Source organism: Bos indicus, chromosome 25 (genome assembly GCF_029378745.1).
Source record: "Bos indicus isolate NIAB-ARS_2022 breed Sahiwal x Tharparkar chromosome 25, NIAB-ARS_B.indTharparkar_mat_pri_1.0, whole genome shotgun sequence".
NCBI classification, from domain to species: domain Eukaryota; kingdom Metazoa; phylum Chordata; class Mammalia; order Artiodactyla; family Bovidae; genus Bos; species Bos indicus.
This window is the reverse complement of record NC_091784.1, coordinates 39,275,394-39,290,257: the sequence shown is the minus strand read 5'-3', so window position 1 is coordinate 39,290,257 and position 14,864 is coordinate 39,275,394. Positions and strand designations below refer to the sequence as shown.

Genomic DNA, 14,864 nt, shown 5'->3' with positions numbered 1-14,864 from the left:
AACCACTATAATACTTAAATGTTTAACATTCGCGTCCAGGAAGCATGCTGGCTTGGCAATTTCATTCGAAGGTGTTTCGGATTCTGTGAATTAAGAAATGAAAACTTGAAAGTCAGAGCAGGTATACATGTTTGTAAAAACGGAAGCCAGTATAGATCTTGAGGACTAGAGCAAAGGATAGTATTACATCTCAAAAGTCTCAAAACTTTGGGCTATTAACATAGCTCTTTCTGGGGATACAGTCTTGAGATGTCAGAAAAATATCTCACACAGGAGGCTTGCATTAACACTATTCATAATACAGAATTGGAAATTGCGGTGCCTAATAGATTGGTGAAGTAAATTATGGGACATTTTTGGATGAAATATTTCACCAGCATAAAAAATAAGCAGTCTTATGTATTATGGTCTAAACTATGTAAAAACTGATATACAGATGTTTTATTTTTCCAGTTTTTATTCTCCAAGTTTATGGAATGGTATATATTACTTTCAAATTTGGGGAAAAACTTATTAAAAATTTACCCTGCAGTGGGAAAAGGGCTATGATTGTTTTTAATGTATGTGTTTTTTAATTCACTTCACTGGAACAGTCAACAGTGAACAGATACTTATTATCTGCTAAATGTCCCTGTGGCATTAACGGGTATTGATACAGTTTATAAAATCTTTCTTCCTTGCTTTATGAAAGGCACTTGTAAAATATGTTTGGCAGTCTTAGAATGAATATGTTTTTGAGTAAGCGGAAATCTTCTAAGAGTTTTGAAAGAAGAGTCATTATACAGTGATTATTATATAAATTTGGTATGCTTATATTTAATTGTATTGATGGGGGTTTTGAAGTTAACATACCTCTTTACAGTTCGCTAGTTTTTATCACCATATAGATTTCTAAAAAATAATTGCTTCACTTTAAAATTCTTGTTTTTAAAACTGAAGTTCAGCTCTTTGAAAGAGAATAATTTGGAGTGCCAGTCATTTGCAAACGTAAGGTTTTTTTTGGCATATTTTTAAGAGTGTAGTACAGAACTTTGAACTGTATATGGGGAAGTCAGTTTCAGCTTGTTTACCAGAGAGGGTAAATAATCTATTCAAACAGTAGTCATGCCAGGGGCAAAAGGATTTAGAATATCTTCTTTGCTAATATCTTGGTCGGGTTAGGAGACTTCACAGGAGACTCCTGCTTGCTGCTTGGATCATTGAAGTTTTCCTCCAGGGCATTATTTGTTCTTTAAATGTAGGATAAAGAGAGGATGTGGTAGGAATGGCTGGAAGGCCTTTCTCAGGAGGAACCTGTAGTGGGTACTGGGAGACTAGAGCACATTGTAGTTTATAACCGAGCGTTGAGTGCAGTTAAGGTATTTTTGATTGCTTCGGGGGCCCTGTTGCCTTTCAGTTCTCAACCAGTTCTTGAGACGCGTCTGTATTTGGAAGGTGCCTGGCTCGTCTGGCTGGTTGCCACCGTCCTAAGGCTCAGTTTGGGAACCCGTCTGATTGAACTTCCTGCGTGGACCATCTGTGGCAGATGAAGTGAATAACTTTCCTGGGCTTGCCCCTCCCTCTTCCAGCCCCCCACGCCCACCCTGCACCGAAGCCCGTGTACATGCGAGTGAAATCTGCGCTTTAGGTGAACAGCTGCTCCACCTCCTTCAATAAAACTCATATAAATTAAGACCAGGTTGAGATCCTGGATTCCGCCTGTCAGACGAGCGATAACCCCCACACCTGAAACCATCTGTGGGCCAGAGTATCCATCAGTTACCGCTCTTAAGGGGGCAGCGCCGGCCACGGTTTGGTGGGTGTGGATGCCTCGCTTGCCCTGCGCCCGCCGCGGGGCTCACCTCGGGCGCAGTTTGGCCGATGGGAGGCGCCGTTGGGTGACCGGATGGCAGGCGCTCAGGGAGGCGCCAGGTTATCATCCGCCCGCTCCTTCTGCCTCCAGCAGTGTGTGTGTCTAGCGGCTGATCTGCTTTTGGCTCCAGCTCCTGCCTGTTGACCCAGCCCCTGAGCTTTGGAAAGCCATCCTTCCTCTGACCCTCCAGTGTAGAGATGGTGGCCGCTTGTTTCTCTTGCTATCTCTGCATCGTCTCACTATTTCTTGTATGATCCTTGGCTTTTCTGTCACATGTGTAACCACCCCCGTTTTAAATTCCCTCTCCTTCAGGTCCTCAGAGGTTTTCTCTGGGTGGGCCCAAAAGAGACACAGCAGCTTGGCACTGTGGTGAAGAACCTGCCCGCCAGTACAGGAGATGCGGGTTCAATCCCCGGGTCGGGAAAACCCCCTGGAGGAGGAAATGGCAACCCACTCCAGTATTGCCTGGAGAATCCCATGGACAGAGGAGCCTGGAGGGCTACAGCCCATGGGGTCGCAAAGAATCAGACACGACTGAGCCACTGAGCATGCACACACACATATCCTTTGAGCAAGGCAGCAGTGCTAGTTCAGGGATTTCACATGTATTTTTACCTGTGTGAGATGCAAGATTATTCACTGTGTGGTTTGTAATAGTAAAAGATAGGGAATCACCTGAGTGTGTGCTGCAGGTTATATACCCAGATGGCAAGTGAAGATGTGAGGTTGTAGAAAGGAATGAGGAGGCTCCTTAGGAATTGAGGGGCAAAGACTTCCAAATGTTTTACTAAGTTATAAAAGCAAATTGTAAGCAAATGTGCATTGTTTGTTACCATTTCCGTTTTCAAAAAGGGGGCAAAAAGGAAGTGCTTGCATGAAAATTCTCAGGAAGGCTCAACAAGGAACTCATAGCAGTGGTCACCTGGAGGGGAGGCTGATGGAGGCAGGGAAACCGAAACCTCTCTCTATGCCTGTTTAGTTTTTGGTGTTCAAAAAAAGGCTTGTCCATCTCCATTGTTTCCCAAACTGGAAACCAGTTTCACAGAAAAACAGTACACTGGTAAGGAAACACCCTTTGTTGAAGTTGAAACATAGTTGACTTAAAATGCTACATTAGTTTCGGGTGTACCACATAACGCTTCAATATTTTGTAGAGTTTTGCTATATTAAAATGTCAGGATAGCATGTAGAAAGTTGTGGAATACATTACTTGTTTTTCAGCCTATGCATAAGAAATAAACCGCTTTCTTTTGAGTGCTTCAAAAGTGGCTCGATGGGTGCTTTCAGAGTACTCTTTTCTAGAACAAGTTATTCAGCAGACATCGATATTGTCCCTGCCAAATGCCCGGTCCTGTGCGAAAGGGTGTATATGATGAATAAAGCAGCTGAATTTCCTGCATTCCTCGGACTTTTGTTTAGATGGGAGACTGATGAAAAATGTAAACAGATGTATCAAGTCCTTGCAGATTATGCTGATGTGTGAAGAGAGGTTGGGGGTGAGCGGGGTGGGGGCGGGAGCAGGTCAGTGGGGTGGGTGGGGTGGGGGCAGGCGGCCTCTGGGGAGAAAACTCTTTCAGGGGTGGCCTGAAGGGGTCCAGGGCCTGGCTAGTAGAGGGCCCAAAGCTGCCCCGTGTGGTGTGAGCAGAGAGGGAGCTGGGACGTGTCCGGCAGTTTGAGTAGGTAAGGAATTCAGATTTTATTCGAGGTGCATGAAGCCGACGAAGGGTTTCAGCCTGGGGAATGACATTTGATTTATGTTTAAATAATTGTAGCTAATGTTTACAGAATGGCCTCTGTGTCCGGTTCTGTCCCGCCTGCCTTACGGATCTTAACCTATTTACTTTGCGCAATAAACCCGGTAGGGACTTACCGTCAGCACCGTTTATGGATGAAAAGGGAAGCCGTGGAGGCACAGGGAAGCCAGGTAACCTGGTTCAGGCTCCACAGCTAGCAAGTGGTGGAGCCGGGCCGCGAACCCTGGCATGCTGGCTCCAGAGGCCTTGCCCTTAACCTCTGGACACCCTGCCCTGTGCCGGAGGGGAGGAGGGGTGGCGAGGACCAGGGCCCGGCCCCAGGGTGAGGCGGCTCGAGCGGCAGAAGTGAAGGCAAAGCACAGAAAGCAGTGAAACTCTCATGTTCCATTACCCAGGGTCCATATAGTAGCTGTTCCGTGTTCTGTTGCCTGATTTCAGGTCTTTACAAAAAACAAGGACGGCATTTCAGATGCATGTCTCACCTCTGTGCCCGGCAGCGTCGTGCCTCCATTGCTCAGGCGGGGTCCCCTTCTGCTGCTTTAGCCCTCCCTTAGGGCTCCATTCTCCCTGATGCTGTCCTTGGCGTCCGGCAGCCAGAGGTCGTGTCGCTCCTCTCCACGTCCGCGCTGTCCTCGGTTATCCCAGAGCCCTTTGCTGCCTGCATCCAGGACCTGCGGTCTGGGGTGCCCGAGCCCTCTGCGGGGGTCTGCACGCTTTGCCTCCAAGAGGCCCGACAGGAGGCATTTGCTGCTGTGTGCACCACACTCGGGCTCTCATGAACTCTCCTTGGTAGCCCTGGTGGTGGTTGTCGTGTCTGCCTCCCTCTGGTGCCATAGACTGTAGCCCGCCAGGCTCCTCTGTCTGTGGGATTTCCCAGGCAGGAATAATGGAGTGGATTGGCCTCTCCCTTCTCCAGGGGATCTTTCCCACCCAGGGATTGAACCTGCAACTCTGCCCGGCAGGTGATTCTTTACCACTGAGTCACCTGGGAATTGCTGATAACCCTTTAAAAACATAGACTACTCTTATCTCGGCCTGTCCTTGCCCTCTCTCCTCCGTTGACGGGTCCCCTCACCTGTGTCCCCTCGCCGGTCTCCTTGCTGTTCCTGTGAACCTACCGAGCGCCCCCGGCCCCTGCTCTTCCCGCGGCGGTCTCCCCTTGGATGGCTGGGCACGCCCTGGCTTCCTTCCTTCCGGCTTCTGTTCCCGTGTCTCCTTTCCGCAGAGGTCTTCCTCCACCGGCCTGTCGTAAGCAGCACCTCGCTGTCCCCTTTCCCAGCCTTCTTTTTTCTGCTTGGCGTTTATCACTCCTCACCTGCTCCCGTCCCGGTCATGGCTGGTGTCTTCTTTCTCAGAACGTGAGTTCTGTGAACGCAGGACTGTGGTCTGCTTTTACCCGCCACTGTGTCTCCAAGACCTGGGCCACTGTGTGTAACAGGCCACCGGTAAATACTTGTTCATAAACTGAGCGAGTGGAACTCGCTGTTGTTGAGCAGTTCTGGTTCTCTGCCTGCCTTCTGTACTTCCTCGAGGCAACCATGATGAATGTGATGTGGGCCCCCCTGGAACGGTTCTCATGCTTGAACATGTGTGTGTGTGTGTGCCCACAAGCGATGCATGGATCTATTTTTGGTTTAAAAACTATTAAAAATGGCACTGCGCTGCGTGTGGTGTTCTGCAGCTCCAGGTAGAGGCTGTCCACGCTGTCACAGAGACCCTGTTTACGTGTTATTTCTCTTCTCCTGCACTTGGACTGTCACCTTGAATTTGGATCGTTACAAACAGCACTGAGCGGGTGCTCACCTCCATTTACGAGCGTGTGAAAGCTTTTCGCAAGTATCGCAGTTGTGGGTTGAGGTATGCTTTCCGTTTCCCCAGATGTTGGCAGGTTCCTTTCCCACTAGGTGTTATTATCAGTATTCTAATCAGCTCTTGCCCTGTGTGGGACTTTTAAAATGTCTTGCCGTCTCCTGGTAAGAAAGGATGTGTTGTTTTAATCTGCATGGCTTTGCTAGATGTATTTTGGAGAATCAGAAAAACGAACTGACAGCTTGGAGGTTAAAGGAGAAGGAACTGCAAAAGCCAGAGGTGACTCCTCGGTTTCTGGCTCCTATGACCGAAGGTGGTGCTGCAGCTTCATGAGAAGGGCAAGTCTTGAGAGAAAACTGTTTGGAGGGTCCACTTGTTTTTTTTTTTTTTTGGTCCAAGGTGTCATTATTTTGCTCTCACTTTTGAAGGACAGTTTCTCTGGGTATACCGTTGTGAGTTGGCTGGCTATTCCTTGCCGTGCTTCGACATGTGGAGTCACTGCTCTCTGCCTTCCATCGCTTCTGTTGGACAGCCGGCTGTATCAGGCTTTTTTTGTTGAGGGTGCTGTATCTCTCCCACCGCCTTGCGCTACTTTTTCGGACTTTTCTCTCTGCCTCTGGTTCTTCATTGTATCAGGTTTTCGTGCAGGGTCCAGAGGGGGTTTTCTTGGAATTGGTCCTTATGGGAATCCGTGGTGGTGGTTCTTTTTGGTAGGGTAGTGACACGACTTACTCTTAAATTAGATTTGGAGAAGTCTTAGCGTCTGTCTCCACGTTTATTATTTTGGCTGCATGTCCTGTCTCTTCTCCTCTGGGACACTGATTACCTCTTCATCATGTCCTTATATCTCTTCGACGTTTTTCCTGTCCTTCATCCTTTCGATCTTGCCATGCTTCACTCTGCATAATTTTCTCCTGACCTACATTCCAGTGCATTAATCCTCTCTTCATCTCTGTCTACTCTGTGTTAAATTCTTAATTTCAGTCATTGCCCTTTTCAGTGTTGTTGATTTTGTTTTTTAGATACCAGTTTTCCATGAAAAACTTTGATCTTGTCTGTGACTTCCTGTATTAATCAGTTATCGGGTCTGATAAACGTCTGGGCATCCTGTGAGTATATTCTGTTGTCTGTTTCACGCTTGGTTTTCTAGATTGCCTGTTAAGCTTTAATTAAATTCTGGATGATGGGTATGAAAAATGGTAGGGGTAGTTTGGGACTGTCTTCCTCTAGAGAGGCTTCTGGCAGGCAGTTAGGATAGGGAAATACCACTTTAAAACCGTGAGGGTCGGTCCCCCTGTGGTTACCCCTCTCCTAGGGTATGGCTCTTCAGTGGTTCCAGCTGCAAGCTTGGGGTGTTTACCAGCGCCTCTTCTGCTTGGCAGCCCCTGAGTTCTAATTTGGTCTCCCAGTCCCATCAGACTGCTGGAGATTCTGCTGACGTCAGATACTCAACTGCTTGTCTTTGCCTAGCTTCTTGGCCTTTCACTCTGCCTGAATTGGCAAGTGTCTCGAGGAGGAAACTGCACCTTCTCTCTAGGATCCTGGCCTCCTAGGTCCTCTGATACTTTCACACAGTCAGTTCTTACAACGTGCTCAGCTTTTTTAGTTGTTTTTTGGCAGAAGGGTTGTCTGCAACAAGCTGGTCAGGTTTGACTGGAAACAGTCTCAGGAGTTCAGTTTTGGTGTTTAAAATCAGACCTGTTTGTGAGATGTCCTGGTAGAGATGGTAGGAAGATGCTTAGCTGTGTAGTCTGCTAGGAAGATTTTAATTCATGGGAATGGATGAGTGACATCCCTCAGGAGAAAGAGTTGAGAGAGGAGGAAAATCCCAGGACTGCAGACAGCCCAATAAAGGAGACCAAGAAGGAGTAGCCAGCAAAGTCAAGAACATCCTGAAGGCTGTATGGAATTGCAGGAGGAGCGCTTGAAGCAGAGGCAGTGAGTGGCCAGCTGTGCTGGATGAAGTGCAGTGAAGTCGCCCAGTCGTGTCCGACTCTGCGACCCCATGGGCTGTCGTCTACCAGGCTTCTCCGTCCATGGAGTTTTCCAGGCAAGAGTACTAGAGTCGGTTGCCGTCTCCTTCTCCAGGGGATCTTCCCGACCCAGGGATCAAGCACCGTTCTCCCGCATTGCAGGCAGACGCTTTACCGTCTGAGCCATCAGGGAAGCCCAGGTCTGAATGAGAGGTGGACTGAAATGAGAGTGGGCACGTGTCTACAGGGTTTGATAACTTTAGACCGGAGAGGGCTGAAAGTGAATGGGAGAGATTTTACCTCGTGGAGGCGTAGCCTGGGCCATGGCCCTTCCTAGAAGTTTACTGTGTGATGAGAACAAAGGGAAAGCGAGGGGAGAGGAGTTTAGGATGAGAAAGGTAAGCATTTCTCAAGTAAATCCTGCTGACGGAGGACCAGCAGTAATACATCAGGCGAGTTAGAGTAGTAACGCTGTTTGCACACTCCCACTCTTATTATAAATAACTTTGGGAGAGATAAATTGTTTTCTTAAAGTTATTGGCACGTCCTTCAGGAAGCAGGTTTATCAGTTTGTAATAGAGGATTGTTAAAACTTCTGAAGTGAAATGAAATGAAAAAATAGATTTTACTATAGTATCCCAAAAGCTGCATGAAGCATATTAAATATTTCAAACTTGTGGGGAAACAGTAAATCATTTAAATGAGAGTAGAAAAGTACATGATTCTCCAGCCTGATTTTTTTTTTCTTGGCCATGTGGCCAGTGGGATCCTAGTTCCCTGACCAGGGATTGAACTCACACCCCTTGAGCTGGAAGCGTGGAGTCTTAACCACTGGATCGCCAGGGAAGTCCCTCCATCCTAATTTTGAAGTGAATCAAGCTTGTCAACTTTTCACAGTTAATGTCAGTCTCCCGGTCAACATGATAGAACCGACATGAGATCCTGTCATGCTTTGTAATGTGACTGAAGACAGTTCAGCAAGTGTTTATTTTGGGTAAATGTCTTTCAGTTTTCTGTAAATATTAGAAAAGACTCACCTGAGTCAATTCAGTTGGCTAAGAATATTTGTGATTTTGCTAGAGCAAATTTGCTCTTTTCGCTGACTTAATGTCACCAGGATCACTGTTCAAATAGGGAGAAATAAGTTCCTGTCTTAAACTTGTAGCAGGGCCATTTTTAAAAATTATCGTTCTCTTCTTTTGAGCAACTTATTCCTGTAATTAATAAAAATGGCAGTTTGCTGTAAAAAAATGGCAGTTTGCTGTAAAACTGGGCATTTTAATGATAATTGGAAAGTATTTCCCAATATCTGGCTAGTAGCGATTTTTCTTTTCCGGTTTTCATCCAGATGTTTGGCAACATGTAGACACAGTCCTACTGCAGTTTTCAAATTCACTTTCATGGGAACATATAATATCCTCCGTTTATCTTGGACGGCAGAGTTTCCTTTTTCTCTGGACAGATGCATATGAAACACATGCTCTTCAAGTGGGGTTTGTGGTCCTCTGAGAATTCTATGGAGGAGGAAATGGGTTGACCTATTTGGTTGCTATGAAGTAAAAACAATCTTGTTTTCATTTTTTTTTTTTTTTTAGAGAACATCTGGGTTGCATTTATTTTACATTCTGGAAGTTCTTTAAAACCACAATTTGATAATATGAGGCTTCATTAAAGCAGTCACTACTTAGCTATTTCTCTATTGATTCAGTGCTAGGGTGGCTGCATAGACTTTTGAAGGTATTTAAAAAATTTTTGCTTTCTGTAACATGTAACTTTTAAATGACAACCCTTGATTTTAAACCAGAAAACAGGACCTAGACATTTTGGGGCAGCAGGGGAAAGACAGGTCAACTGGGTTATTTCTCTGCTGCCTACCGTGTGTAGGCTGGCCGTCTGTAGGGCTGAGTTGGAGTCTGTAGCGGCCCATTTTGCTCCATATCCCAAATAAATCCTCCCTTTCTTGCTTGCTTAACAACTCTGATTTGCTTAAGCCGTCTAAACCAGTAAAGGTAATCCCGTTTTTCTTATTGATTGAAGGAAGGATATAGAAGCCAAGTTCATCATGAGCTGTGATGGGCAGTTTGCAGGGGGACTTCTTGGGAGACTGTTTTCCTTTTTGGAGGAATACTCAAGGAAGAAACAGTTCCTCCTCTTACCGTGGCCTTTGTCGGGCCCTGGTGGTGGCCAACCCGTATTCATGCTATGCTATGCTATGCTATGCTAAGTCACTTCAGTCGTGTCTGACTCTGTGTGACCCCATAGACTGCAGCCCACCAGGCTCCCCCATCCCTGGGATTCTCCAGGCAAGAACACTGGAGTGGGCTGCCATTTCCTTCTCCAATGCATGACAGCGAAAAGTGAAAGTGAAGTCACTCAGTCGTGTCCCATTCTTAGCGACCCCATGGATTGCAGCCTAACAGGCTCCTCCATCCATGGGATTTTCCAAGCAAGAGGACTGGAGTGGGGTGCCATTGCCTTCTCCGACCTGTATTCATGGTACCCCTCACATCTGTTAAGTTCCAGGCCCTCACGCTGAGGATGGTCTGCTGGGCTCTCGGTGGAGTTGCTGGGTCCCATCCACCCAGGAGGGCCCTCTCCCCTCCCGTCTCCACGTGTCCTGTCTCATGGGACATACCTGTCTTGTTTTGGGGCTATGGAGAGGTAGCTGGAGCCAGGGGCCGCAAGGTCGCCTGATGCTGGCTGGAGCAGCAGGCGGGTTTCAGTCTCTTAATTATCAAGAGTAAGGATCTCATCTTGGCCACTGAGGGCCTGGAGGAAACCTCATCTCTCTCCCACGCGTGTTCGCTGGGTGTATATATTTATCCCTTTAAGAACTGGGCTAGGTTATACTTTCTTTCTGAGATGAACACTTTCTCCTACATTGAATAAAACAAAATGTATTTTCACATGCTCGTAAATCCATTAACAGTTTCATTTGGCACATCCTTATGACTACATTTATTTTAACACAGAAGGATTTTTTTTTAAAAAACACAGCAGTCAGAAGTGGCAGGCATCGGCCATTTAATATTCTGTTAGAAGACAGGACTTCCTTTGAGCTCTTCGGAGAGGAAATAAAGCGATCAAGAATGTCCTTTTCCAAGTTGCAGTAATTAGATTAAAATTTTTTTGAATTGAGACAGTCAGATGAGTTCATTTCTGTGTGTGTTAGAGTATGGGAAAACGGGAGGATTTCAGTGACTTTTCAGTGTTTGGCCTGTTCACACGATGAGGCCATATTTCCCGAGTGTGGGAGGACAAGTGGCCACAGACTTTGATGCAGTGTGTGATGCACTCAGAGGGCGAGAACCGTCTTGAGAATAAAACGATGCCTTTCATCGCCTGCGCAACAGGAATATTAATGTCGGGTGAGTGTTCTTCTGAAACATTGCGTGTCCCCCGGAATCACAGAGTGTCTGCCATGGGCTCCCCCAAGACACGCCGTTTCTGGAGCTTGAGCCTTTTCATCGAAAATCGCGGTTAAGCTCTGTGCCCGTCAGACGGTTACTGTGATGTTTTGACAAAAAGTCACATGCCTTCTTCCCTCCTTCCTCGGGTCAGACTGGTCCTGAGGGGCTCTGAATCTTGCTCGCGAGAACATTCCTGCCAGCGGGGCAGCCCGGGGGAACGCGTGTGGGTCCCATGCCCGTCTGGCAGCCCCCATGGTGGTTCTGCCTCCCAGATGCCCGGTTCTTTGGCCGGATGTGCAGAACATGATTATTCTTATTTTTTTTAATCTGGAAAGAACATAAGTCAAGATGCTTCCCCAGGGGCTCTGCTGCTGTCACTGCTGAGGTGTTTGGCTTTAGGATTTCAGTCTCTGGGACCTTCGGGGGCCTCCCTTCTGCCCCCTCCCCCGGAGGGGCATCTGAAGCCTGTGTCACGTTTTCCATACAGAGCAGACTCGCCTGTGTGTAACGCTGAGAAAGGCTTTCAGAAGTGTTCTGGCTGCTTCTCCATTCGAAATTTTATCTCCCTTTTCTGTTGGTGAAAATGTGTGTGGGCAGCCCCAGGGACTGTAGCCCTCCAGGCTCCTCTGTCCATGGAGTTCTCCAGGCAGGAATACTGGAGTGGGTTGCCATTCTCCTCTCCAGGGGTTTGTGAAAATTTGGGGGTAGGGTAAAAGCATTGCACCCTTGAGAGGAAAGTCCGCTTCACCTAGTCCTTCCAGCGCCCAGAGATCTGTGGCAGGCCTGCCCGGGAGCCCCGAGTCAGGGGTGCGCCCCGGCCCACTGCCCTCCAGGTGGGTGGTCGCTGGCCCCAGCTGTCTCCCTTCGGAGAGGGAACGCCTAGAAGCTTCTCTAATCTCATGAGCTTGGCTTGGGCAGTTTTATCTTGGTTTTAGCAGTCAAACAGATTGGCGACTGGGAATTTCAGAAACCATTTCCTTAATTAAAAGAGCTATAAATTGACAGCCAGGGCCCATCCAGCATTCAGTAGTTAGAGATGAAAGACGGAGCTCTGGTGGTAAAAGCTAACCTGATCACCTTCCCCAAGTGCTGGAGAGGGGAGTCTTTTAGTATAAACCCTTCATTTTAGGCTGTTTCTGCATGTTTTATTGAAGCTCTTGTTCCCTAATGTCCCTACACTCCCCCACCCCTCATCCATCATCCATCCAGAGACCATTACTTTTATCCGTTTATTGGAATCGGGGGGCTGTGGGGTGATTCAGCGCTGTGGCGGGTGGCCTTCCTTGTGTTTGGCCATGCTTCCTCCTGGCTGCTGTGTTGGGATGAACCACGCAATTGCTGCTGCACTGATAACCTCAGTCCCAGGGCATTGGAGAGGCCCCCTTCTCCCTGGTGAAATCTGGGCATTAAGAGTCCAGGGTTTGCCCGTTTGCTCCATCAGGTCAGCCACTGAAGGATGTTTCTGACAGATTTCCCAGTTTAAGGCAGGAGATAGTCAACCGTGGCGTCAGTGGTTTGTTCTGAGAATCTGAGTCTAGTAGGGAGGTTTGTTTAAACATTTGAACCGGTTATTTGCTGTTGACATTTTAAAGCAAATATCTGCAGCTGTGGTACCTCCAGCCTTGAGGCTTTGTGTCGATTACTTAATCTCCTTAAGTCTCAGTCTTCTCATATGTAAAATGGACATGAAAAAGCCCATGTGAAATTATGTCCTGAAAAATTAATGAAAAATCCCAATCAGTAGGCATTTAAAGCCGTTAGTCATCAGAGAGGCCAGCCCCTTGCCCCCGTTTGTATTCACAGCAGAGCAGAGGGGCGGATCCTGTGGGTTTGGGCTTAGGAATAACCGGTGATTGGCAGGACGATTATTGTTTCTTCTTCTCTCTCAAGTTGGTATTTTGAAAACCTTTGAGTCTACAGAACAGTTGAAATAGTGCTGTCAATATCCATGTATCTGTAACCTCATTGCTAGCATTTTGCCACATGTGCCTTATCTCTTAACACTGTTAATACTACTTTTTTTTTGGCTAACCCATTTGAAAGTAAGTTATGTATAATGTAACACTTTATTCCTGAATACTAAACAGCATTCATCTCCCGAGGACAGTCTCCTACTTAACCACAACCATTGCCACACTTAAGGGACCCAGCAGTGAGTCCATACTATGCTTTCACATGTCATTCAAATTCTGCTTTCCCCAGTTTGTTCCCACAATGCCTTTTATAGCTTTTTTCTTACCTATCCAGATTCCCATCAGGGTTTACACTTTGTATTTAGTTCTGTATCCTCAGTCTTAAAAAAAAAACCACAACTTTTTGTTTTCTACAATGACTTTTTAAGAGCCCAGGCTGGTTGCCTCACACCATTATTTGTATCCTGTAGTCTAGATGACATACATGTAAACAGAAGAGAGGAATGCTTTGGTTTCTTTCACGTCATTTAAAGAACTATATGTTAAAGTCATCTGCTTGATTCAAGGTCAAAGCCACATTCGTTTTTCTTGTTCTTTGGTAAATGTGGATCAGATTGGTAACCAAAAGGAGTTACTAACCGGCTCAGATGTCAGTGGAGTATGCGCGTGGGCGGACTTGGAACCAACGCACAGGGTGGTTGGTTAGCCCACCCCCATATGGAGGTGATTAGTTATCTGGCTTAACATACTGAGGAGTTTGTTTTAATATTTGGCCCTGGTTTCACAAAGAAACGAGCTTTAGAATTGGAAAACTTAGTAAGACAAACTATTTACATAACACAGAAGGGATGTCTTTGCTGCCAGAACCTTGGAGGAAGAGCAGACCTTCCAGCTCTCAGGAACAAGTCGTTTTCTTCCTCTCTCCTTCCCTCCACGCCTTCCTATTGGCTTTAAACGTTTGTGGACTTGAGCTTCGGCTGAGGCTAATACAGGATCCAGCTGTAGCTTTTTCTGTTGTTGTTAGTATATCCGGTGATGATCATAGCACACTCACTGTATGAAAATTCAGTAAAGGAAAGGGCAGGGTGGGAAAAAAAAAAAGTTACACTCTGCAAAAGTATTCGAGAGACAGTGACTGGTTCCAGGAGTCTCCCTGCCAGACCTGCCCTGAAGTGCTCCTTCTGTCTGCGAGGAGTCCAGCAGGCGTCTTGGTCTCTCCCTTTTAATCACGTTAGGTGAACAGCATGAAGCTGACATGTTTTCAGCAGGGCAGGGACCCCTCAAAGTGCTGTTCATGCTCCCCTGGAGGGGGCAGCAATCTGGGGAAAGAGTGGTGTTTTCTTTCCTTAGATCTGTTCCGTAGAAGTCATACTTAACTCATTTGCCAGAGAGCAAGTTAGTATAGAATCAGCAGTTCACTAAAATTAGATTTCAAATTTGCCTGTCCGCTTCCACATAATTCCTGTAAAAGCCCTCGTCCATGATCAGCTCTGTCTTACAAGTGTTCATCACTCAGTTGTGTCCGACTCTTTTGTGACCCCATGGACTATAGCCCGTCAGGCTTCTCTGTCCATGGGATTCCCCAGGCAAGAATACTAGAGTGGGTTGCCATTTCCTTCTCCAGGGTATCTTCCCAACCCAGAGATTGAACCCAGGTCTCCTGCATCGCAGGCAGATTCTTTACGGTATGAGCCACTGCTACCTTAAAAGCAGGAGGCACGCGTAATGTCACCCAGTAGCGGAAAATGGATTATAGGTTTCCAGATAATACTTTTTGTGATCAATGTAGTAATCACAAGACTAGTGATTTTCACATGCTTGTGCATCTTGAGCATTTTGTTTCTTTTTTTTTTTTAATATTATGGAGGTCAGATTTCTCAGCTTTCTTCTAGTTGTAGCAGACATCTTGTCTGGGGGCAGTTCGAGACCCGCACGGCCTGTGAAGAAGTCCTGGGGTTCCGTGGTGATCGTCCAAGCTGTGGGTTCTGGACTTGACTTGCTGGGTAGGTTTCTTTGAAACTCTGTACTCTGTTTTTAGATAATCTCTCTACATTTCTGAGGTTCAGGGCATCAGTAGTAAATATATTTATTATTTAGCATAGAAATACCGTCGATTGTCTTAAGGCTGTGTAAACTTTATAAGAAAAATAAAC

The 14,864-nt window shown here is 46.6% G+C and overlaps 1 protein-coding gene across 2 annotated transcripts in view; it reads left to right on the top strand.

The window, feature by feature from the left end:
- The window catches only part of CYTH3 (cytohesin 3), a 68,960-nt gene that overhangs the window by 1,656 nt on the left and 52,440 nt on the right, over positions 1 to 14,864 (top strand). Inside the window, exon 1 of one of the 2 annotated variants that reach the window (XM_070780222.1) lies at positions 10,171 to 10,756. The exons of the other annotated variant lie outside the window; for it this stretch is intronic. Coding sequence (XP_070636323.1) covers positions 10,666 to 10,756 — 91 coding nt within the window. The 5' untranslated portion in view covers positions 10,171 to 10,665. Of the gene's footprint in view, positions 1 to 10,170; positions 10,757 to 14,864 lie in introns of those variants that run through there. 2 annotated transcript variants of the gene reach the window in all.